At 41.1% G+C, this 26,125-nt stretch overlaps 2 protein-coding genes across 5 annotated transcripts; one reads left to right on the forward strand and one right to left on the reverse strand.

Moving 5' to 3' along the window:
* Positions 1–64: 64 nt before the first annotated feature.
* POLR3F (RNA polymerase III subunit F) lies at positions 65–16,843 on the forward strand. 4 transcript variants are annotated; one of them, XM_032351508.1, is made up of 10 exons: positions 65–378; positions 1,626–1,743; positions 5,325–5,392; positions 5,768–5,788; positions 5,917–5,984; positions 7,918–8,030; positions 11,508–11,651; positions 11,869–11,976; positions 13,505–13,696; positions 15,141–16,843. In XM_032351508.1, the coding sequence occupies exons 1-10, from the start codon at positions 317–319 to the stop codon at positions 15,216–15,218; spliced, it is 972 nt and encodes a 323-aa protein (XP_032207399.1). In that variant the 5' UTR covers positions 65–316; the 3' UTR covers positions 15,219–16,843. The 4 variants fall into 4 exon arrangements, with proteins under 4 accessions (XP_032207399.1, XP_032207402.1, XP_032207401.1 ...); XM_032351511.1 differs by lacking the exon at positions 13,505–13,696; XM_032351510.1 differs by lacking the exon at positions 11,508–11,651.
* A 2,714-nt stretch (positions 16,844–19,557) lies between these two features.
* RBBP9 (RB binding protein 9, serine hydrolase) lies at positions 19,558–25,706 on the reverse strand. Its single transcript, XM_032351512.1, has 5 exons — positions 25,316–25,706; positions 24,045–24,087; positions 23,130–23,235; positions 20,334–20,419; positions 19,558–19,927 (listed from the first exon to the last, which is right to left on the reverse strand). The coding sequence occupies exons 1-5, from the start codon at positions 25,412–25,414 to the stop codon at positions 19,701–19,703; spliced, it is 561 nt and encodes a 186-aa protein (XP_032207403.1). The 5' UTR covers positions 25,415–25,706; the 3' UTR covers positions 19,558–19,700.
* Positions 25,707–26,125: the final 419 nt, after the last annotated feature.

Consider the following 26,125-nt stretch of genomic DNA (forward strand, 5'->3'; position numbering starts at 1 on the left):
AATATGCCTTCACTGACATTGGAAAGTGCTCGGAGATGGCGTCCTAACTCACAGTGAGGGAACCAGGCTCGTTCGTCTGACAGGTATTAACATTCAGAAAAACAAGATGCAGCGGCGCGGGCAGGCGAGGCGGGTCAGGCGCGCCTTGGCCACCTCAAGCCGACAGAACAAGTAAGGACCGGCTGCGACACGACAAAAAAGGCCCCTTGCCCAAGCCCGGCACGGTTTTCCCCTTATTGCCCGGTTCTTCGGTTCCCCGACTGGCTGTGTGGCGACCCCGAGCTTCTCCCACCGAGGGGCCGAGAACTGGGGAGTCATGGCTGAGGTGAAAGTGAAGGTGCAGCCGCCCGACGCGGATCCGGTCGAAATAGAAAACAGGTAAAACCTGTGAGTGTGTCTCGCTTCCCGGCTCTGGAGCCTCTCCGCTGGCGACCGGTCGTTTGGGCAGCCGGACCCCTAATCCCGGGACCCTCGGTAGATACCGGCACGCGCAGGAAGGGGACTGGGGATTTGGAGCCCCTCTCCTATGCCTGGAATGCAGACTTCTTAAGAAGTTCCGAGCGAGTTTGACACTTTGTAATTTTCTTTATCTCCCCTTGTCTGGGTACTGTTTGGAAAGTTGTGATGATGTGCTTCCCTCCTGCATTAAGGTGATCTATGCCCAGAGAGGACACGGCGTTTTTTCCGTAGTGCTTGTAGCTACATATTTTGATCCAGGATCGCTCTTGTCGCTAAGGGAACTCCCACGACAGAACATTTGGGTGAAGTTAAGGTGCAGTTTGTGCTTTTGAAGAAACATTAAGCCAAGTGGTTCCGTGCAGTACTTAAGTCAAGATTTTTAGGTCACCTAAAGCCTCTCCTAATTTTAAATTCGCTCTTCGTGCACTGCTATTTTTAGGTTATCATACTTTTAAAAGACCTTAACTTTCTCAAACTTATGAAAACACATATGATGATCCTATGACATGGTGGATATTTGGACTTATTTTTGTTTGGTAGAGATAATTCCAAAAGCAAGCCCCAGTTATGTGACTTGTCCTAACAAATTTTGCCTTCCTACCAGAGGTGTCTGATTTGACTCCTCCTTGCAGACTTATGGCTGCCCAACACACTGAATGTTAATTTTGTCGTACTTGTTCCATCTGAGAACATTGAAGCTTCAGCTTTAATTTTTTTCTGTGTTTTCATTTGACTTTTGTTCTAATTTTAAGTTTGTATTAGTGAGGAAAAGAAACACTCCTCCTTAAATAATAGTATAATGTAAATATGTACTTTATCTTGCTCACTTTCTAACATACTTTGATTCAGAACCATCGTAGAAACCCAGATTACCTGATTTTAGCGTGGGGCACTTTACTGGGTATCTCAGTAGGTTAAGCATCCAACTCTTGATTTCAGCTCAGATCATGATCTCAGGGTTGTGAGATGGAGCCAAGCATGATTCTCTCCCTCTCCCTCTACCCTTCCCTCTTTACCCCCACCACCACACTAAAAAACCAACCAAACAAACAAAAAAGATTATCTGCCAAAAATGAGTAAAGACACAATTTCAAACTGTTCTGCTTGTATTCCCACCCCCTTGAAACAGGTAAAAACATGAATAATATTATTTCCTTTGTTCCTAGGATTATAGAATTATGTCACCAGTTTCCCCATGGAATCACAGACCAAGTAATTCAGAATGAAATGCCTCATATAGAAGCCCAGCAGCGGGCCGTGGCCATCAATAGACTCCTGTCCATGGTAAGGCAAATTCAACTAGTTCATATAATCATTTATGTGCTGTGATTGTCATTATTTCCATGTGTGTAGTTGTGAAACCATTCGAAAGTGTCTTAAGATTCCAGGCCAAAAAACAGCTCAGACTGCCTGAACTGAGGAAAGAAGGAATAATTACACATCATTTTACAAGATGAATGAGGGGCACCTGTGTGGTGCAGTCAGTTAAATATCAAACTGTTGGATTTCCCTCAGGTCATGATCTCTGGGTTGTGGGATCAAGATCCATGTAGGCTGTGTGCTCAGTGAAGAGTCTTCCTGAGATTTTCTCTGTCCCTCTCCCTCTTCCCCGCTCCCCCAAGTGATCGCTCTCTCTCTCTTTCTGAAATAAATAAATATATTAAAAATGAATGAAATAAATGTATTTTGTTTTAACCATTGTATTTGTTAACCTAATTGTCATCATGTACACAGGGCACACAGGACTAGTCTGCTCTCACCTTCTGTTTGCTTCCTGCTGCCAGTGTTGGGCCATTCCCTATGAAATGTGTCCTCTGCCAACTATCACCGAGCCAGTTCATTAGGGTTTCATTCTCCACAGTTTCACTCTGAACATTTCAGGAGGCAGGAATAAGTCAAGTAACACTACAATGTGGTCTTTCAATGAAGCCCTTCTACCTGCTTTTACCTCTTCTCTTGTCCTGGGGCCTTAATGTCATTCTCCCCCACCTTGTGGGACCCCATCCTCAAAGTCTACCTATTTGTCCTTCCATTTCCCCTACATCAAAGTTCTCCTATTGTGAAAGCATTTCAATTTGGTCGTAGTAGAAATTGGTTAAAAGATTTCCACACTGGGGCACCTGGGTGGCTCAGTGGGTTAAAGCCTCTGCCTTGGGCTCAGGTCATGATCCCAGAATCCTGGTATCAAGTCCCGCATCAGGCTCTCTGCTCAGCAGGGAGCCTGTTTCCTCCTCTCTTTCTGCCTGCCTCTCTGCCTACTTGTGATCTCTGTAAAAAAAAAAAAAAGATTTCCACACTAAGACCTCATAGAAATTTGAGGACCCGTGAAATTTCTGTTAAACTACTCCCTTCAACCCTCTAGCTCAATGGCTGGAGAACTTGACTTTCTGTAAAGTCCCAGATAGTATGTATTTAGGCTTTGCAGGCCATGTGGTTTCTGTCACAAGTATTCAACTCTGCACGAAAGTAGCCATGGACCCATGCATACATAAACCAATGAGCATGCTGCATTCCAGTAGAACTTTACTTATAAAAACAAGCAGTGGGCCAGATTGCTGACCTCTATGTTAGCACTGTTGGTGATTTCTAATCAGTTCACCTCGGTGAAGGACTTGGCTCCAGGAGGGATAGTGGAAGGGATGCTGGAGGTAGTGCCAATGGAAACTGCTTTTGTCCCGCGACTACTCTTTCAGCCTTTTGCTTTCTGTCTGAAAATCATCTACACCTCCCCCTCTCTTTCTCCACCTCTGCAGCCCCATCTACTGCCAGTCCTGTTGTCTAGAGGATATAAACAATGGTGGAACTATGATGAATTTTAAGGGAATAAGTATTAGTGAATCACAAAGTGTTGCTGATTGTAGCTCTTAAAGAGCTCTCAGATTTGCCCCCTCATTTCCATTCCTACTACTCCTGCATGTGTTCAGGTCTTGGCTTTTTCCTGGACTATTATGCTGTATTCTAACCGGCTCTTCTGGCTTCATCTGCCTTAGAGAAGCCTGCCTGATCGTCTCAAACACAGATCTGGCCAAGTCGCAGAATCCTCTCAACACTAGAGATTCAAGTCCAAACTCCTGGTTTTACCAGACTAAGCCACTACCTTCCTCACCTGCCCCATCTGCCGCCACTCTGCCTCAAAAGTTAGGTTTCAGAGGAACAGATTGTTTTTGGTTCCCTGCCACCTCATGCCTCAGGTCCCCTTTCTTCACAGCCCAACTCCTCATTATCCTTCAAGACTCAGCTCTGCTTCCTGTTTCCCAGAAAGTCTTCCTGAACTCCCCAGTTTGGGCCAAAGCTGCTACCTCTGAGTGCCCCTCCCACCCTTTACTTACCTTTATGTTAATGCTGACCAGATAGTTGAAATCAGCTGTGTGATTCTCTTTTAGAATTCATGTTGGTCTCCCCAAATATATATTATAGTACGGGCATTCAGCAAACATTCATAGGCTGAATTAACCTCCAAGGGCACTGGGTGGCTCAGTCACTTAATTGTATGCTTTTGGCTCAGATCATGATCCCAGGGTCCTGAGATTGAGCCTCACATTGGGCTCTCTGCTCAGCAGGGAGTCTGCTTCTTCCTCTCCCTGCAACTCTGCCTCCTTGTGCTTGCTCTGTCAAATAAACAAAATCTTTAAAAAAAATAAATAATAGGGTCGCCTGGGTGGCTTAGTGGGTTAAAGCCTTTGCCTTCGGCTCAGGTCATGATCCAAGGGTCCTGGGATAAAGCCCCACATTGGGCTCTCTGCTCCATGGGGAGCCTGCTTCCTCCTTTCTCTCTGCCTCTCTGCCTACTTGTGATCTCTGTCAAATAAATAAATAAAATATTTTTATAAATAAATAATAAACTACCTTCAGATGGAACTTTGTGGTTCAGTTTTGCTTAGTGGGGTCCAGGGAGGAAGTTATTACTGTTCATCCATATATAAACCTGTTTGCAAGTCATGTGCCGTCCCAGTCTTAACTCACAGGAATGGGGCCTCTCAGTCATGGATTCCCCACACTGCCAGAAGCCCAGTGGTACAACCACCTGAGTGCTTCTGAGCTCAGGCCCAAAGACCCAAGTAATTTCAAAAGCACATCAGACAGGCTTTGCTTTCCTTTTGATTTGTTTTTGTTTTTCAAAGATTTTATTTATTTGAGAGAGGGACACAGTAAGAGAGGGAACACAAGTAGGGGGAGTGGGAGAGGGAGAGGGAGCAAGCAGCATGCGATGCAGAGCTCAAACCCAAGATCCTGGGATCATGACCTGAGCCGAAGGCAAAAGCTTAACAACTGAGCCACCCAGGCACTCCTTGGTTTTTCAAATAAAACTGAAACCATTGCATCTTTTATTCATTACTTGACCTTTCTGCCTGTCATATAATACAGTAGAAATCACACAAATCAGTACATGTCACTGTTAACATTGCAGATTTTATTCAGTCATCATATTATAGAATATTTATGCATGTTAGTCTTTATTTGGACTTTTTGTTTATATAAATTATATTTTCGTTTTTATGTTTATACTTAGTGAATTTATTTGAATTTGAGTATGGATTTTTATTTATTATTCTAAAGCTGCTTTTCAGAATTCATTATGCATTGGTCATATAACCAAGCCAGAATATAGCATATAGGAAACTGTTAGGTATTTATATTTTGGAAAGTGATGAACTAAAGAGCTAAGTTTTCAAAAATATATTAAATGTGATATGTAGGCAAAAACTTAAGTCTCAAGTGAGGAACTAACAAATAACTGTGCTGGATAGGATATTTTGGTTTGTGTATAATTTTAAAGAATACATTAACATTTATGATTGATTTGAAATATCTCCAGAATAATTCATTGTTATTTTCTATTAAAAAAAAAAAACACCAAACTTTAGGGTCAGTTGGATCTCTTAAGGAGCAATACGGGACTACTGTATAGAATAAAGGATTCTCAGAATGCTGGGTAAGCCTCAATTTTTTTATTTTAAGAAATGTCTATTATTACAAATGTAAATATGTATTTGGGGGAGAAATGTCAATATAGAATTGCATAATGAAAACTTGTCCTGCATACCATCCCTGCCTCTTATCATGAGTTCCATTTCTCAGAAATAACTGCTCTTAATAATTTGGTATATGTCCTTTTTTCTAGGAATATATATAAATATATAGAAATGATTATATATTTATATACTATATATATAATCTCTTTTCTTTTTTTTCTTTTCTTTTCTTTTTTTTTTTTAAACAAAAATGGGATCATGCTATCCATACTGTTTTGCAACTTGTTTTTTTCACTTACTATATCTTGGACATCTTTTCATTCTGGTACATACAGCCCTGTCTCATTCTTTTTAAGGTAAGCCCTTATTTTGGTAAATAAGTCAATGTGATGACCTTGTCTGCTAATTCATTAAAATAGTCATGTAGATTATTAGATTATCCTGTATCTCTTTGCCTTTTTAATTCTACTTTATTCCCCTGCAGTAAAATGAAAGGATCAGATAACCAAGAAAAACTAGTATATCAAATCATAGAAGATGCAGGAAATAAAGGTAAGCATGTGAAGGAAGAAACAGAAAAAAACATTGTCTTTAGGACCAGAAATAGGGACCAAGCTCTGGCTTGCCAGGGTGCAGATCGACATATAGAGAATGCTGCCATGTATGTTAAAAGAAGAGGAAATAGAAATATGTAACATGCGGGGCTCCTGGGTGGCTCAGTGGGTTAAAGCTTCTGCCTTCGGCTCAGGTCGTGATCCCGGAGTCCTGGGATCGAGGCCCGTGTCGGACTCTCTGCTCAGCAGGGAGCTTGCTTCCTCCTCTCTCTCTCTGCCTGCCTCTCTCTCTGCCTACTTGTGATCTCTGTCTGTCAAATAAATAAATAAAATCTTTAAAAAAAAAAAAGAAATATGTAACATTCATGTTTGAAGGACACGCAGGTGTGATGCCATTCCTATTAGTAGGGAGGCAGGAGCTAGGTGACTGTGGGCCAGGATGGAAAGAAAGTTATAAATTCTGAACCATGGGAATGTACTGTCAGTAGAAAATAAACCAGTTAAAACTTAAGGGTTTTGTTTTGGTTTGTTTTTCAATTCTCACTTCTAAACTTTGGAGGCCTTCATTTCTTCATCTTCATCTTACCTGTAAATTGTGGATAATACCATCTCTTTCTCTGGTTTTTGCAAAACCAGAGGGATGTCCAGTGCACTGTGGCAGTGTCTTGATAGAGATCCCTCAGCAACTGTTCTGTTTTCTCTATCCTTCTTACAGAACTATACCTAATAGCTATTACTACAATTAGGATCATTTGAGTCCCTGATACTAGTTTCAACAATGTATCAGCAATGATATAATTTGAAATCATATCATTCTTATATTATTAGGAATTTAATATTTTAAAAATAGACATGACAAAAGCCATTTTCTCTCTTTTTTTAAAGTCTTTATTTACTTGAATGAGGGAGAGAGAACAAGCGGGGAGACTGGGGAGAGGGAGAAGCAGACTCCCCACTGCTTGTGGGGCTGGATCCCAGAACCCCAGGACCACAGCCTGAGCCAAAGGCAGACACTTAACAGACTAAGCTACCCAGGCACCGCCCCCTTCTCTATAGTTTTGTTTTGTTTTAATTCTTCCTGTCTTGGGCGCCTGGGTGGCTCAGTGGGTTAAGCCGCTGCCTTTGGCTCAGGTCATGATCTCAGGGTCCTGGGATCGAGTCCCGCATCGGGCTCTCTGCTCAGCAGGGAGCCTGCTTCCCTTCCTCTCTCTCTGCTTGCCTCTCTGCCTACTTGTGATCTCTCTCTCTGTCAAATAAATAAATAAATAAATAATCTTTTAAAAAAAAATACTTTAATTCTTCCTATCTCATTATGCCTTTGTGCTGGAAAGAAGATAGGTAATATATTTAATAAAAAAATTCCACATACAACCCTTCTTTGAAACAGAAATCCTAGCTTCTTGTACAGGGCTTTCAGTGGCTATAAGAACTGCAGTCTTCCATTTTTTCATCTCCTAAATATAGGATATAAATAATGGGTATACATGCACACAGATGCATGAGTTTTTTTGCTCTCCATTGACAGTGGCATCTGACGTTGGCTCAAACTTAAGTTATAATCTAAATACAATCTAAAGTAAAAATAATAGAAAACTAAAGTTGTGGTGTGGAAGGGGATGGAAGAGACAATGTATGTTAATGCAGTAACATTTAAGATTTTTCTTCCATTGAAAAGTATCTTTTTCACACGTTTTTAAAAAGGTGTCACTAGGAGTCCCAAGAACTTTCTGGTTAGAAGATAGAGCACATAACTTATCGTTTTGCATACTTTTGTTGTTATCTGAGATACTTACCTCTGTTTTTCCAATAGCTATACCCTAGGAATGTATACATATATACATATTTTGCTAGTTTTGTCCTGTGACGTAAGCAATAGGACTATAAACACAAATTCTGTGGTGTTGAACTCATTTTACTTTACTTTCTTACAGGAATATGGAGCAGAGATATCCGGTACAAAAGTAACTTGCCATTAACAGAAATCAACAAAATTCTAAAGAATTTGGAAAGTAAAAAGCTTATCAAAGCTGTTAAGTCTGTGGCAGTGAGTAGTTTTCTCTTTTCTTCCCTGAATTGTGCATTGTATATGTTTTGCTCTGAATATGTTTCAAGATCTTACTGTTCTTCAAGCTATGCTATGATTTAAAACTACCAGTCAAAAAGATTTTTAAAAATTTAGCTCATACTGGATTGGTTTGGAGATGTTGCTTAGATTTATCACCACCTAATTAATTCTTTATGTCTCACCAACTCGAAAAGCTAAAACTACTATACTCTTCAGTAAGGAATTTTTGGAATCATAAACATTTTTCCTGGATTTTCAGCATGTGAGATAATTTACTTCAATTTAGCTATTAGATCACTCACTCAACAAATACCTATTATATGTTTGCTCTGTGCCAGGCACTGTTGTGCGTGCTTGGGCTACGTTAGTGAACAAGTCAGAGGAAGATCTCTGTCCTGGTAGAGGGTCTGTTCCAGGACATGGCGTTTCTCCTCCTATCCCACACCACCGCGCTCCCCTCCCATGATCTCTTGCAGGGGTTTCTACTCCACAGGGACACCAGCTGCTGACCTCACTGACCCACCAGCAGAAAAGCTGAGATTCCTCTTAAGTTTAATTGAATGAGGATTTCAGCAAATAAGAATTTGATGTTAGGGGCGCCTGGGTGGCTCAGTGGGTTAAAGCCTCTGCCTTCAGCTCAGGTCATGATCCCAGGGTCCTGGGATAGAGCTCCACATCAGCCTCTCTGCTTAGTGGGGAGCCTGCTTCCTCCTCTCTTTCTCTGCCTGCCTCTCTGCCTACTTGTGATCTCTCTGTCAAGTAAATAAATAAAAACTCTTAAAAATAATTAAAAAAAAGAATTTGATGTTCATCCGAGATTTTATTTTTAACTTACTCCCTTATTTATTTACTGTAAAGATTTTATTTATTATTAGAGAGAGTGCGTGTGCACAATCACAGGGAGGGGAATAGGGTAAGGAGAGAGAGAATCTCCAGCAGCCTTGGAGCTGAGCATGGAGCCTGACACGGGGCTCGATCTCACAACCCTGAGATCATGACCTGAGCCAAAATCAGTAGCCAGATGCTTAACCGACTGTGCCACCCAGGCGCTCCCCAGTCCCTAATTTAGAACATTACCTCCCTTCAGCCTTTTTTTTTTTTTAAAGATTTTATTTATTTATTTGACAGACAGAGATCACAAGTAGACAGAGAGGCTGGCAGAGAGTGAGGAAGGGAAGCAAGCTCCCCGCTGAGCAAGGAGCCTGATGCGGGACTCGATCCCAGGACCCGGAGATCATGACCTGAGCCAAAGGCAGTGGCTTAACCCACCGAGCCACCCAGGCGCCCTCCCTTCAGCCTTTTTAATGGATGATTTAAAATATATACAAAAGTAGAGAAAATAATGTAAGTCCCCACGTACCGATCGCCCAGCTTCACTTTACCAGTCTTTCTTCTCCATCTTTATTTATTTATTTTTAAAGATTTTATTTATTTATTTGACACAGAGATCACGAGTATGCAGAGGCAGGCAGAGATAGAGGGGGAAGCAGGCTCTTTGCTGAGCAGAGAGCCCAATGTGGAGCTCGATCCCAGGACCCTGAGACCATGACCTGAGCTGAAGGCTCAGAGGCTTAACCCACTGAGCCACCCAGTCTCCATCTTTATTTTTAATAAACAGAACCATACACTGTGTTGTCTTTTGTGTCGGGCTTCTTTCATTTACATTCTCATTTCATTTACATCATGTTCTCAGGATTTCAAACTAAAGTAATATTAGACTATAACCCAAAGTATAAAAAAATATTTATGAGTCCATACAGATATAAATGTTTAAATAAATAAGTGACAGATCAGGACGCCTGGGTGGCTCAGCCAGTTAAGCGTCCGACTCTTGATTTTGGCTCGGGTCGATATCTGAAGGTTGTGAGGTTAAGCCCCACAATGGACTCCAGGCTCAGTGCAGAGTCTGACTATCCCACTCCCTCCCCGCCACTTGTACTTGCTGTCTCTCCCCCTCTCAAATAAGTAAATAAATAACAGATCTCCCATCAGTAGATGCAGAATAGACAAGCCTTCTGTGCAGAAGAAGTCCAAGTAATCTAAAGTGGACATTCCACTCTCAAGGAAGTAGAAAGTAACTCCCACTCCTTAAGTGTGAGCTGTGCATAGTGATTTCCTTCCACACATGGAAAGGCTAGGTGAAAAAAAATCAGTTTACAGTGGAGAAACAAGCCACATGATCGAGGTTAACCTCAACACTGAGAAGTCCTATTGGTGGTGATCAGTCATAACTTGAAGTTTGAGTGCCCTTGACAGGTTGTGATGAGAAGGGCACTTTTCCTCCACGGTCCTTCTCCTGATCTTGTCGTGAGGAAAACATCAGACAAATCCCAGTCAACAGGAACGCCTGGGTGGCTCAGTTGGTTGAGCAGCTGCCTTTGGCTCAGGTCATGATCCCAGCATTCTGGGATCGAGTCCCATATCGGGCTCCTTGCTCGGCAGGGAGCCTGCTTCTCCCTCTGCTTCTGCCTACCACTCTGTCTGCCTGTGCTCGGGTGCTCTCTCTCTAACAAATAGATAAATAAAATCTTAAAAAAAAAAAATCCCAGTCAACAGATGTCCTATAGAACACCTGGCCAGTAATTCTTAGAACTGGCAAGTTATCAAAAGCAAGGAAAGTCTGGGAATCTGCCAAGGAAACATGACAAGTAAATGTAATGTCGTATCCTGAATACGTTCTTGGGCCAGAAAAAGGATATTAGGCAAAAACTAAGGAAACCTCAAAAAAGTATGGACTTCAGTTAATAATAATGCATCAATATTTGTTCATTAATTGTAATAAATGCACCCTACTAATGTAAGATGTTAAGGGGGAAACTGAGCACAAGGTAAATGTACCATCTTTACAATAATTGTATAAATCTGAAACTGCTTAAAATATAAAATTCTGAAGGGTGCCTGGGTGGTCAGTCAGGTAAGCATTCAATTCTTGATCTTAGCTCAGTTCATGATCTCGGGGTCAGTTCTGTGCTCGGTGTAGAAGCTTAAGTCTCTCTCCCTCTCTCACCCCTGGCTCCAAAAAAAAAAAAAAAAAGTGTTGAGGGTTTTTAAAATTATTTTATTTTATTTTTTAAAGGTCTTACTTATTTATTTGACCGGGGGAGCAGCAGAAGGAGGAGGAAAGGCAGGCTCCCCATGGAGCAGGGATCCTGATGCAGGGCTTGATCCCAGCACCCCAGTATCAAAACCTGATCCGAAAGCAGGCGCTTAACCAACTGAGCCACTAGGCACCCCAAGGGTGTTTTTTAATCTCAGTTTTGGAAGACTTGATTATCTCCTCCCCCTACCAAGATTGATTGTTTGATTTATAAAGAGTGCGTGGGCATAAGCCAGGGGCTCGATCTCATGACCCTGAGATCATGACTTGAGCTGAGACCAAGAGTCAGATGCTTAATCAGGTACACCTGGAAGACTTGGTTATCTTATAACCACATCTGCTGTACACTTTTTCCCTAGGCCTCAAAAAAGAAAGTATACATGCTCTATAATCTGCAACCGGACCGGTCTGTGACTGGTGGAGCCTGGTACAGTGATCAGGATTTTGAATCAGAATTTGTAGAGGTGCTTAACCAACAGTGTTTTAAATTCCTACAAACCAAGGTGAGCCGTAATTCAGGAAACGTCACTGCAGGTCTTTTTTTTAAAGTTGCTTCATAAAGAATGAATGAACAATCTTGTATATCATATTTTACAGGACTTGAAAATATTCAAATTGGTAATTTTTTTCTTAATATATTCTGCTGTTGATATCACACTAAGTAACTGTATTCATAAAATACTAGTGTTCTTGCTGGGATTTATGGTTCTACCCTTGTAGGCAGAAACAGCACGAGAAAGCAAACAGAATCCAATGATACAAAGAAATAGTTCATTTGCCTCATCACATGAAGTGTGGAAGTACATCTGTGAACTGGGGATCAGTAAGGTGAGAGCACAGTTTTTTTCATCTTATGTTTAAATTTTTTCTTTTTTTAAGATTTTATTTATTTATTTATTTGTCAGAGAAAGAGAAAGAGAACACACAAGCAGGCAGAGTGACAGGCAGAGGAAGAGAGAGAAGCAGGCTCCCCGCTGAGCAAGGAGCCCAATTCAGGACTCAATCTCAGGACCCCAGGATCATGACCTGAGCCAAAGGCAGCAGCTTAACCAACTGAGCCACCCAGGCATCCCTCATCTTACTTTTTTTTTTTTCTTTAAGATTTTATTTATTTGACAGAGAGAGATCACAAGTAGGCAGAGAGGCAGGCAGAGAGAGAGGAGGAAGAAGCAGGCCTCCCGCTGAGCAGAGAGCCCGATGCAGGGCTCAATCCCAGGACCCTGCGATCATGATCTGAGCCGAAGACAGAGGCTTTAACCCACTGAGTCACCCAGGCGCCCCCCTCATCTTACTCTTCATCATAGGGATATAGTTTACAAGGTATTCTAAACATATTTGACCCAGACCCTTTTTTCAGGGTGAACATTCTGCAGAACCCACTTTGAGAAAGGACTGTCCTACGCCATTTAGACTAAGATGACTATCATGCCATGAGGCACTGTGGGCTCTGTATGTACTCAGCTTGCAATACAAGCAGCAGAGTAGAGGCCTGGCAATGCATTGTACTACCAAAATGCAACAGTCTATTGACAAGGTCTTGACTTTCTCAGGGACCTTTCAATGTAGAAACCAAACATCAGCCATCCCATCAGTTGTCATTTAATTGGTATCGTGTTCCCCTTGTAAGACGAGAGTGGTGTTGTCAGCATATGCTTTTGAACACCTGTACGTAAAGACACAGTGCCGGGTGCTTTTCATAATTGGAGAAGAAACTGAAGTGACCATTTGGACAAGTCATTTTCATTTTCCGGACCCCAGATCTCTCATTTATAAAAAAGAAGGAATTTGGACTGTTTGATGTCTAAAGTAACTTTCTGTTCAACCATTTTGTAAATCTCCCATCATATTCTTGGCCCAAAACTGTAACTTTAGAAGACTTCTAGGGACGCCTGGGTGGCTCAGTTGGTTAAGCAGCTGCCTTCGGCTCAGGTCATGATCCCAGCGTCCTGGGATCGAGTCCCACATCGGGCTCCTTGCTCCGCAGGGAGCCTGCTTCTTCCTCTGACTCTGCCTTCCACTCTGTCTGCCTGTGCTCGCTCTCTCGCTTGCTCTCTCTGACAAATAAATAAATAAAATCTTAAAAAAAAAAAAAAAAAAAAAAAAAAAGAAGACTTCTAAATTTTACTGAAGAGGGTGGAAAAATAAGAGTGTGTCAAATTCGAAATGAGTTAGGAGTTCTGTCCCTAGCATTTCAGTGGTTTGTGCTAACCTCGGCTATTCAACCCGTGCTTTTAATGACTCGCCAGCATAATGCTTCCCCATTTCACCAAGGCATTGTGGACCTTTTACTGTTTAAAGACTCTCCAAAAGGATGTCTTGTGCTTTTTGTGTTCTTCCTAATGCATTTCCTTTTCAGGTAGAGTTGTCCATGGAGGACATTGAAACGATCTTAAATACACTCATTTATGATGGGAAAGTGGAGATGACTATCATTGCTGCAAAAGAAGGCACAGTTGGCAGTGTAGACGGACACATGAAACTGTACAGAGCAGTCAATCCAATCATCCCACCCACGGGTTTGGTCCGGGCACCGTGTGGACTCTGCCCGGTGAGTTAAAGCGGCTTCACGCCATACCTGACTGCCAGCAGGTGCAGATCCCACCTAACTTAGCAGCAAGCACACCCAGCTTTCTCAGGGTTGACCAACAGCAGCCCAAACCTCCATGTAACCTTGATGACTGGCCCTTGATGAACAAGTCATTGCTTTACATTCTTTTTTTAGAATAACCAAGTTGGAGAAATTTGTGTTTTGTTTTGTTTTGTTTTGCTTTTTTAAGGATTTTATTTATATATTTGACAGAGATCACAAGCAGGCAGAGAGAGAGGAGGAAGCAAGCTCCCCGCAGAGCAGAGAGCCCAATGCGGGGCTCTATCCCAGGACCCTGGGATCATGACTCGAGCCGAAGGCAGAGGCTTTAACCCACTGAGCCGCCCAGGCACCCCCGAAATTTGTGTTTTCTGCCCTTGGCCCTGAAATGGACAATTTATAACGAGGGCTGATCATTTAACCAAAGTAGGGAGGAAAACGAGATTTGCTGAGAACCCACCACAGTCCAGGCATATTCTTGAAGATTTTCATGGTCTCATTTAATCCTAGTTCTGTCCCTTGGAGCTAGTGGTATTATTTCTGCATAAACATGAAGATAACGAAGGTATAGGAGCTACAGCTTTGAAGTAACACCCAGGATGGGAACCCAGACATGTTCTTTCCCCTGCAGCACCCCCCCACTACTCTCCATTCATTTGGTCCCATATGGTATGTGCATGCTGGCTGCGTGCTGCAGGCACTCCTTCTGCCCTCAGGGCATTTATATTCTGGGGCTGCTGGTGTCAGTTTTATTTCATTAAACCACCCCTTGTCTATATACCTAAGTTCTTTGTATGCTGGTTTTAAGTCCCAGAAAAAACAGCGAGCATATTGGAAATTCTTCACAAAAACGAATATAGCTAACATGAAACATTTGGTTAGTGAAACATATATATAGATCTGCTTTCCAGTTACCTGCTGATAGCCTTTGGCCCAGTGGGCAGATGAGCAGATCATCTTAGTGCTCCAGTGAAAGGCCTCGTATTCACTAACTTTATAATCACACAGCAGGTCCTATTACAGCATGTTCTTAAACACAGCCCTAGTCTCTTTGAAACTTTTATTTTGAAATGCATTTTTTAAAAGATTTTGTTTTTTTTATTTGAGAGAGGGAAAGAGAGAGAACAAGCAGTGGAGAGAGGGAGAAGCAGACTCCCTGCTGAGCAGGGAACCTGACATGGAGCTTGATCCCAGGACCCTGGGATCATGACCTGAGCCAAAGGCAGACACTTAGCCAACTGAGCCATGCAGGTGCCCTGAAAATTTTATTTTTAATATTGCTTTAAAAAAATGGTTGGATCTTGGATACTTTTAACAGAAATTTTAGTTAGAGGTGACATTTAAGACTTATAATGTAATAATTTTAAAACTCTCATTTGATTGTAAACTTTTATCTTTTTTAAAGGTTTTTGATGACTGCCATGAAGGTGGTGAGATTTCACCATCTAACTGTATATATATGACAGAGTGGCTCGAATTTTAACAGAGAATAGGAACTTTACTGACATTTTGCAAATGAAGTTACTTTGGGAGCAGATAATTTAACTCACGATGGAACATCAAATTCCCTTGAAAGCATACTTCACAATAATGGACAGATATGCTGCTATGCAAAAGTATTTTTTTAATCTATGAAGACTAAATTTATATTGGTAGAGTAGCCTACAGAATATGAAACAGGTAAGGTTAGTAGTGAAATTCGTTCTTCAATAAATATAATACTTTGAACTTCCAGAAGACCACCTTCTGAAGCTTTCAAGACTTTTGATGGTTCATGGAAAAAGAAGCCAACAAATCCATATTTGCCATATACTACAATAATGACTAAAGTTTAAAAATGTCCATTTTAAAGTTATTTATTAAGGTCTTCATTGGAAAATTTTATCTGGTTCACTATTGCCATTTGTTTTCTCTTTTCTCAGTGGTTTCATTGGGAAGGAATCAAACGCGGTGAGGCAGGAATAGCACTTAGAGGCATGAGTGGGGGAGAGTGTGGAACATCCCTTTCCACACACTATTCATTCCTTTTTACATCAGAAATATTCTTTGAGTGTTATGCCTTTGTTCTTACCTCAAATGCAAATGACTGTTGCCAGAGATGTTTTCAGTGCATAAATATGATTATTCTAGTCCTAAAGAGAATGTTTTCACTGATCCTTCTTTGTCAGAGTCTTCCAAATTTCACTCTGTGGCTCAGCTGCCTTATTTGCTAGAATTGCCCTATAATGCATTGCCCTCCATTCACACTTTATTGTGAGCGGGGTACCACTCCACTTTTCTTGTCTTATTTTAGATTTTTTTTCTTTACAGTCTTAAAAGTCATGGTGTAATTGGTCTAACCCAAGCAGAAAGCCATTATAATTTTTCTCAGTTCTAATAGTACTTTCAAGCCTGTGTTATTTGGTGTATTATTGCACAGAAGTTAGCTTTTTAGGATCTCAGCTATTGTATTTTCACTTTGTAGCTCTACTTAATGATTTCTGTGTCCAGGCCAAAAGCATGGGACCAAAGGAAAGAACTCAAAGCCAGCTACTACTGAGGCCTGAGTTCAAACACCAGTTTGGATATACTCCAAGTGGTAAACATCAGAAGGATTATTTTGAGGTATATGGGATCAATAAAATAAAATTCAGCTCAGTAACCAACTAAGGTGGAGACTGTGGCCAGCTCTATAGAAATATAATCAATAACACTAGGACTTTGAAACAAACATCATTTCTGGTATTGGATATATAGAAGATAGAGAAGAATCTGGGAGCCTGAAACTACAACACCCACAGAGAGTGCTGGAATAGTAACATTATCTGTCCTTGGGACCTGGCCTGTCATGAAAGTAGTAGTCTTATTTCATGAGAAAACTGAACCTGGGGGAGAGGTACAGGTGGAGAGAAGGAAGCAGTTCATGTATTAAATACAGACTTTGCATTGTGTCTTGACAGCCAAAGATTTTAAAGCTTATAATCAGAGACTGCAACATAAATGCTTTTCCCACAGCATGTTTTTCATTCTAAATAGTAGCTGAAGGAGAAAAGAGACAAAAATACTGTGCCTTTAATACATGATTAAGTGGATATTTACCCATCAGAAGTAAACTGTGACTAAAACAAATTATGGAGCTATTGACTCCTGACACGAGAAAATCAAATTGAGTGAAGTCCTAATCCTTACAGTTGATTTCCATTTAGTATAAGATATTTTGGTCACCTAAGTATAGATATTCCCTGGAGTCTATTAGGGCCCCTCAACTCTGCTTAATAATGATCCATTGGGAATCAATCATGAGAGACCATGATTCAGTGGTTTAAATGGATAGTTTATGTGGGATTTTTCTATAAAACAACTCTGAGCTTAATTTGGTGAAGAGTAAATTTTATGCAGCCATGATTTTTATGGCGATCAACTGAGTAAATGAGTCCAACAGTTTCAAGTTGAGTGACTTTTACTTTGAACCATTATTATTACATGATGGGTAGGAAGAATAAAAATACATGTCCTAAACTACTGCTGCCCCACAAACTTTTTGTAAGGATGACAGTATTCCATATCTACTATTCAACAAAGCAGCCACTAGTCACCTATGGCCGTTAAAAACTTGAAATGTATGAATTTCAAGTGTGAATGAAGAACTGAATTTTTAATCTTTTAGCTCCCTGTGGGTATTGGCTACCCTACTGGATAACACAACTAGATCTAGATTAATTATAGGAATGAATATCACAATTACTTATTTCTCAGTTGTATAGATTTGTTGCCTTTCTGTGGAAGAGAAGGACAACATAATATTATTAACTTATTTGTATAAGTTTGTAATTTTTTTTATGGCTTCTCTTTTTTTTAAAGATTTTATTTATTTATTTGACAGAGACCACAAGTAGGCAGAGAGGCAGGAAGAGAGAGAGGAGGAAGCAGGCTCCCCGCTGAGCAGAGAGCCTGATGCGGGGCTTGACCCCAGGACCCTGGGATCACGACCCGAGCTGAAGGCAGAGGCTTTAACCCATTGAGCCACCCAGGTGCTCCAGTTTGTAATTTTTTGACAAGGGACTTCAGAAAACAAGACTGAGAGTAAGTAAAGCAATGACAATTCCAAATAATCCAAATAGAATCATATTTTGGTTATAGGCTTGATCAAATTATTGCTAAACAACCTCCTTAAGAAAATTATTATTCGGGGCGCCTGGGTGGCTCAGTGGGTTGAGCCTCTACCTTCGGCTCAGGTCATGATCCCAGGGGCCTGGGATCGAGTCCCGCATGGGGCTCTCTGCTCGGCAGGGAGCCTGCTTCTCCTCGTCTCTCTCTCTGTCTGTCTCTCTGCCTATTTGTGATCTCTCTCTCTGTCAAATAAATAAATAAAATCTTTAAAAAAAAAAAAAGAAAGAAAATTATTATTCAATTGATTTATTGAATTTGCTTTTCACTAACACGTCAAATGAATTGTTTTAATTCTTAATTTTTTTAATTATAAAAGTAATACATGTTTGCTATAATAAACGCAAATACCCAGGTAAATAAAAAGGAGACTCCCACCACACCATATCCAAAATTCCCATTCCCCAAAGATAACTGCTATTAAATGATGAGTCTTTTTTTCTTTGATCACATTTAGAAACCAAAACTTTTCAAGTTAAAATGATGGCTTTGAATCTCCTTTAGAGATTCACGTCTTTGCAGCAAACGTCAGGTTCTGCAACATCAAGTATGGAGTCACTGGAAGTTGTTTGAGGCAATACTTAGGGATCATAATAGCCAAAAAATGTTGGGAAATAAAAAGAATTTTTTTGAGGGAATATGATCAGGAAAAAAAAAATCATGGAATAAGGCTTAAATGAGAGCCAAAGGACCATGGAAGTTAAAAGGTAGAATTCTTTACAGAACAAAATTTGAGGTATGGAAAAATTCTTTTAAAAAATAGTTAAGATTTTGGAACAAAATCCAAATTATTACCATGATTGCATCTTTCGACATTATGGTCATTTCTTATGCTTCACAAAGAATCATTTAAAGTACCTGGTTAAGTCAGTCCTAATGGCAGAGGTCACAAATGGGTGACTTGGACTTTGTGTGTCTTGCAGTGTTTGTAAATTTTTTATTTATGCTGTCACTGCCAAATTACATCATCCATATGTACATGTACTGAATGTAACTCATATACATATGAACTGTGTATACAAACATATATATAGTCCCTAAATATAAAAACCACTGCATTGAGTTTTTTCCTTGAAAAATCAGAAAATTGGCAATACCCTTCCCCTTCCCACATGGCAACAATTTAGACAAGGCATGAGTTCCCCATGTTGCCACCACCACTCTAGTCTAGCACAGATCTGATTGGCTGTGCTCATGTGTATGTCCAGGTTGGGCTTATGGTCACTGTCTGACCTGGCAGACCCAACTCTTAGTTATGTATGGATCATTCTTCCTCAGCATGAAGGACCGGGGCAGGGTGTCATAAAGATGGGAGGCCCTGGTCTGCATTTAATGTCCTGGGCCAGCCCAAAATAGCTAGTGGTTTGAGCTCTAAGCCAGCACTCTGGACTTTTAGTCAGGTTTTCTTTTCTCCCAAAATAACAAAAGGTTCATTCCAAAGAGGAGTACCACTCCTACAACATACACAGTAGTTCGTTTTAATCTGGACTGAGAATCAGGAAACCTGGATTCCACTTCTGCTTATTCACTTTGGACAGATAAAGGTAGACAAACTGTCCTTATGTCCCAAATCAAATGGGGAAAACACTGCTTCAGTTCATAGCAGTTTGTGAGATATAGATCCTATGGAAAATGGAAATGCTGTTTCTAACTTATTTTGAACATTGAACTTGTGGTTTTTTTAGAACTTAATTTGATTTATGTGTCCACTAATCATCTGGTCACAGATGATTTTTATCTATTAATAACCTGATAATATAATAACCTGATAATTGCTCTGTCTGTATATTGGAATGCAAAATAGCAGAAACCATCCTGTCTATGCTGGTACTTTCAGCATAGACTTTACCACACTAATCAGTTCATGAAACTCCACATTCTGAAAGTGGCCACGGTCAGTGAATTTGTACAATTTGGCTTCCAGCCTATCAGCCACTTCCTGTTGTTCCTTCCAGGGAAGGAAAGGATCATCAGTGGAACCAAACTGTACAATGTGAGGGCAGTTGGCTTTGATCTTCTCCCATTGCCAGGGACGGTTGAAGTATCCTTTGGGGAAAAAAAAACATACATATATAACCCATTACCACCCATGGATAATTTCCATTCTAGCCACTGTAAAATATCTAGCAAAGACCATAGTAGAGACACAAAGATTCAGTGCCTATGTGCCAGTTAGAAGTCCTTTAGTTTTCAAATCTGTAGAGCTCCATACCATAGTAATTTGGGAAGGGGGAGTACATGGCTCAGATAAAATCAGGGTTAATTGTATTAGGAAGTGGTCTATCACCTCTCAAAGGGCCCAATTTGCATCTAAAGAAGGGCAGTAAATGTTTCTCAAATGCTACTAGAGGTTTTTTTAGCCTATCCAAAAGCCAGTGCTGTTTAAACTGAACAAGCATCCTTGTGACTAGAGGAAGGGCTTTTCTGTATTGGTTTCTGCCTTCAAACTTACCACTGGCCCGCTCGTTTTCATCCCCCAAGTCGGAGGTGTATGCAGACACTAACACAATAGCATATACTCGGTGTGTTTCTGCATACCTGAAGAAAGAGAAATGATGTCAGCTAACTTAGTGTTAAATCTGACTGCCAAAAAGTAAGACAAAACCAAACCAAACCTGAAAACTCATTTGATTCAGCTTACAGAAAGCAGGTGCTATCACTTGTTGAGTTTAACATGAAAAATAGGAAGGAAACTGCAGAACTACAAGCCCGGTGTTAATGGCTTACCCTTGGCCACTTGGTGAGTTTCTACTCTCAAGGTAGTCCAAACCTCTTTGGTAATACTTTCCAAAAAAAACATAAAAAGTGTAATCATTCTCTTTGATGTGCCTATTAACCTGCCTTCAGTGTGCATCAGCATTGCTTTGTCGGTCAACCTGTAGATTCAGCCCAGAGCATCTGATGCAGAGGCTTGATACAAGGCCCAGGAATCTACACTTTAAGGCATGACACCTTCTCCAACCCAGATGACAAATACCAGTGATCTGTGAACCATATTTTAAGAAATTCTGTACCATGATGGAAATGTATTTCTTTTGCCACATACTACATTGCATTGTAGTAATTGTTTGTGTCATATTATATCTATCTTCTCCAATAAAACTTCAGCTCCTTAAGGGCAGGTGTGAGTCTCCTTGATCTTTGTGACCCTAGTGTCTAGTATAGTGCAAACGGACACTCAGCTATTTGCAGAAGGTTCTGCTCACTCAGCAGAGACTAGGCTAGGGAAAGATGTGGAGTGGTCATTGTTTCCAGAGGCCTTTGGGCCAGGAAAGACTTAGGGTTGGTATTTTGTTTTCAGCCTAAACTTTTTGCCCAGCCATTTGTTGTTTTTGTTGGTTTGGTTTGGTTTGGTGAAAAAAGGTGGTTTGAATAAAGCATAGGCACAGGACCCGTGGGCAGAAAGAGCTGCTGTCCCAACATTTGTTTTGAAAAATTTCAAACCTAGAACAAGCACCTATTCATTTATTTTACCACATTTCACACCTAAACATGTCAACATGTATCCCCTAAGAACAAGGCAGTCTCATATATCTACAGTGCCATTATTACAGACAGTGCATTTAATATACAAACGGTAATACTATCTGTATTCATTTTTTCCCCAGTTGTACCAAAAATGTTCTTTAAAACTGCTTTTCAATCCTAGATAAAGATCATGCACTGCATTTGGTTTTCATGACTCTTTAGTCACTTTTAAATTTTTTGTTTTAAATGACATTGACATTTTAAGACTTTAAGCCAGTTGTCTTGTACATCATCCCCTAAACTGAATTTGGCTGTTTTCCTCGAGATCAGAGGTTAGAGGTTAAGCATTTTTGGCAAGAATACTACATAGGCAATGTGTCCATCCCACTCCGTCACGTGGGAGTGGGACACACAATGCCAGAATTCCCTTTACTGGTGAGATTAAGTGTGATTACTTAGGGTGAGTGCTATCAGATATCCCTTGTAGACACAATTGCCCCCTTCGTGAATAGTAAGTAATCTGTGGGGTGGTCCTCTGTGACCCTACAGTCTTATACCCCATAGTTTTGGCATCTATTTTCTCCTTGCCTACCTTAACTCTAGAAGTTAATTTTTAGAAGGTTGCCAACAATCCCACAGTAAGTTTCAGGGATTTTTTTTTTTTTAAGATTTTATTTATTTATTTGTCAGAGAGAGAGAGAGAGCAAGAGCGAGCACAGGCAGAGTGGCAGGCAGAGTCAGGGGGGAAGCAGGCTCCTTGCGGAGCAAGGAGCCCGATGTGGGACTCGATCCCAGGACGCTGGGATCATGACCTGAGCTGAAGGCAGCTGCTTAACCCACTGAGCCACCCAGGTGTCCCAGTTTCAGGGATTTTTTAAAAGAAGACACAACTTTAGTAGTCAATGGCCTGAGAAAAATTCAGTGGCCTTGAGTTGGTACAGATTTCAGCATAAAGGGATTTCTTCATTTTCCAGACAACCCCTAGCAGTTTATAAACATTAGGACTATACAGAAATTCTGTAGCCCCACATTGGGAAGCAATATCTCAGAGCTTTGAATGGTGTGGCAGAAAAATTATGGAATCTGGCAAGGTTCTCTGACAAGCAATTCATAGGACACCCTGAGCAACTGCTTGGGCCAGGGGGCTACACAAAAACTATATTCCTAGCAAATATAGAAGAAACTCAACCCTAATAGCTTACTCAGCCAGTAAGTCCTATCCTCTAGGCCTTATAAGCTTAAAGGGAGAGTGACCTGATATTCTAACTAAGAGCATCAGGGAAGCACCATGAATCCTAAGGACTTGTGGGGGGGGGGGGGCAGGGAGATAATAGCCTCCACCCTCCAACAAATATTTACTGAGCACCTACCATATTCCAGACACTCTTCTAGGTGTCTGGTTTCAGTGTCAGAGTGAACAAAATCCCACCCTCACAGAGCTCACATTTCTATTGGCTGGAGACAGACAAATAAACAGGACATCAGGTGGTGAAAAGTGCTATAGATAAAAAGGGGGATACCAAGATATAAAGGGGATAGGAGCCAGCGAGGTGAAGTTGCTGTTTCATCTGAAGTGACTAGAGAAAGCCTTAGTGGAAAGAGACATTAGAGATTTAAAGAAGAGAAAGCCATACAAGTAGCTAGGAACAGAGTATTCCATGTAAAACAATGGCAAATACAGGCCTAAGGCAGATGCACACTTGGCATGTTCAAGGAACTGCAATGAGGTCTGCAAACCAGCTGGAGCCCACATCGGGGGAGAATGCAGCAAGGATCGCACCTCATGGCTGCAATGGCCCCAGAACTGTGTCCTATGATGATGGTCTTCTCATCACAGTGCAGCTCCGCCTCCATGAAGGGCAGCCAGATGCTCTCTCGAGCTGTAACTAAGGTTCAGGGTAAAGAAAGAGTGTGTCATTTGATAGGACAGTCTTAGAATCTAATGCTGTCCCACCTTTCTAATCAATGACTACTCAGCACTTCTCAATTTAAGAACTGCAGGACCAAATGGGAGATGGGGCTGTTTTAACAGAGCCAATGATGTACTGGCTGTTGTTGCTGTGTTGCTGTTTTAAAGACTCAAATCCACAGTTTTGGTCTATCTATCTATCCATCTATCTATCTGATTTTGCTTTTATTTTTCACCATGTTCTTATAAGAAAATGCTGAGGAAATAAAAATGTAACTCTGAAGCTTTAATGTGAACTTTCAAACTTAAGAAAAAAAACTCTAGACCACATTCTCAAATTCATACACACATATATATCTTCTTTTTTCCCAAGAAAAATTTCCTGACACAGGTCATAGACACAGTCAGAACGAAAGTGGCAATATTACATTTTGAAATATTCCAATCTCCTATAGGTGCTGTAAAGTTTTATCATATCTCTGTCTCACATGAAACACCCATAAATTTTGCCTAAAAATATCTGTTGACCTCTAGAAGGGAAAATCGAGTGACCTGCAAAGTTGAAAATCAAATTTTACCAAGCCCAGGTGTTTTCTTGATCCTTGCTAGAATTTTCTAGAATATCTTTTGGTTTACACCCTTTTCCCTAAACTACTTGCCATCATTTATTCTTAGGCATATACTCCCTTTGGCTTCTCTGCTATGATACTTTTGTTCTCTACCAGGAAAATGGTAAGATCAAAACCCAACAAGATGAGGCTATTTAAAAACATGTTTAAAACTTACTTGGGTCAGGCATGTTTTTAGCCAAACACTGGAAACCAGGTATCTATGATATGAGGGGAAAAAAAAGCTATAATAAAGATCTTAATTACAACTAATAATTTGCTATTAAGAAATGAGATACCTGATATGATCTTTATCAATTCAATAAATATTTGCTTATATTATGAAATAAAGTGAGTTAAGTGCCACAGGATTACATATGAACACACAATCCCTCCAGTGATAAACTCCATCTGTCTGTATTTCTATATGTAGGTAGCTCTGTAGGTCGCTATATATAGAGACCTATATGCGCATTTATATATCTTTGCTTATTGCTGTAAACAGATACTATAGAGGTAACATGAATTAATGCATTCTAGACAAACTGACTGTAGTCAAACAGACTGTGTCCCAGGGATTAGGTAAAACGTGGTACAGAAACACGGAAGAGAGAGTTGGAGATCCCACCCTCTTGGACAGCTTCAGCCCTGATCTTTTTGGTTTGTAACTCTGGCCTTGGTTTTCAGCCACAGCCCTGGAACTTTATTATAGGAACATACTCTAGAGCTCAGGAGGATGACAATCCAGGAAGCAGTCCTATTGCCTGGTTATGGAAGAGGTTAAAAAAAAAAAAATCAAGATGCACAAGACAACCACCGCTGGTGACCATTTTCATAAAGCTCATAAAGAAGCCAAATTAAATATATTGTTCAAAGCACACGGGCATAGTTGCAAAAATACGTTCACTTTTAAGAGGGGAAATGAAAAAGATTTCAGGATGGTAGGGAAATGGGATGGGGGGGACATACATGTGGCTTCGAAGGTATTGTTAATGTTGCAGATTCTAGTTTGGTGATGGAGCCTCGGGATTCATTACATTATACTTCATAATTTACATATGTTACATACAGCTTTCGTACATATCAAATATTACATATTGATGTTTTAAAAATCAGAGGCAGGGAGCAGAGAAGCAGATGTACAATCATCTGAACCAGGGGCAGATGCAGGGAAACGGAGGGGGCACTAGGAAGTGGTGCCTTGTAGTCTTAGTGCCTCAGCCCTCAGAGAAGTCTTCCAGGCAGTTTCACCCACCAAAATTGCGACTACTAGTACTAGAGTTCGAGACAGGGCAGCAGGGAGAGGCATGAAAACACCCTGGCCTTTGCTGAAGCGGGTGTGTTGGGGTGGGGTAGGGGCTGGTGAACACACGTTCCGACTTCAGTCCTCCGAGCCCTCCATCCCTTCCGTCCCCTCGGGCTCCAAGAGCAGCCAGACGTGTCTCTTACCTGCTCCAGCTCCTTCTTCACCCAGCCGTACCAGCCGTGGGTGGCCACATCACCGCCTCCGTTCCCAGGAACAATAACTGCCTTGCTTGGGGAAGCCATGAGCACAGAGGCTCCGGTTTCGCCCAGTAGCCGAACCTGTAGTGCCAGGAGTCCCAAGACTGAATCCCCTGAGGAGTCGGCACCGTGGCATTCTGGGAATTGTAGTTCTGGGAGGCCATGGGTCCGCTCGTGGACTCCGGCCGTACTTACCGCACCTGGCGGCCAAAGCAAACCCGAGAGTTCCCATCATATGTGAACCACCTTCCGCTTGCCTCTTAGGCTAGTTCCCTCACCACCTTATTTAGGGAAGGCTGTGGCATAACCAGAATTTTTTCTCTCTTTACTACAGTTACGACGTATTTCTTTTTTTCTTTTTTTTTTTTTAAAGATTTTATTTATTTATTTGACAGAGAGAAATCACAAGTAGACGGAGAGGCAGGCAGAGAGAGAGAGAGAGGGAAGCAGGCTCCCTGCTGAGCAGAGAGCCCAATGCAGGACTCGATCCCAGGACCCTGAGATCATGACCTGAGCCGAAGGCAGCGGCTTAACCCACTGAGCCACCCAGGCGCCCCACGACGTATTTCTATAGGAAAGTGTGTTTTTAGTTCCAATACACAGAAATAACCTATTTTTGAGTTGAGGACTCCTGAAATTTTTATTACTTTTCCTTCCCATTTCGAAACAGTTGTTAGTACAAGAGTTACTGTTAGTCCTGGTTGTTATTTTTCATCGCTTTAAATGCTGTCTTCTTAAAAGGTGCACATAGGTAAG

Source organism: Mustela erminea, chromosome 7, assembly GCF_009829155.1.
Source record: "Mustela erminea isolate mMusErm1 chromosome 7, mMusErm1.Pri, whole genome shotgun sequence".
In the NCBI taxonomy this organism is placed as follows: Eukaryota; Metazoa; Chordata; class Mammalia; order Carnivora; family Mustelidae; genus Mustela; species Mustela erminea.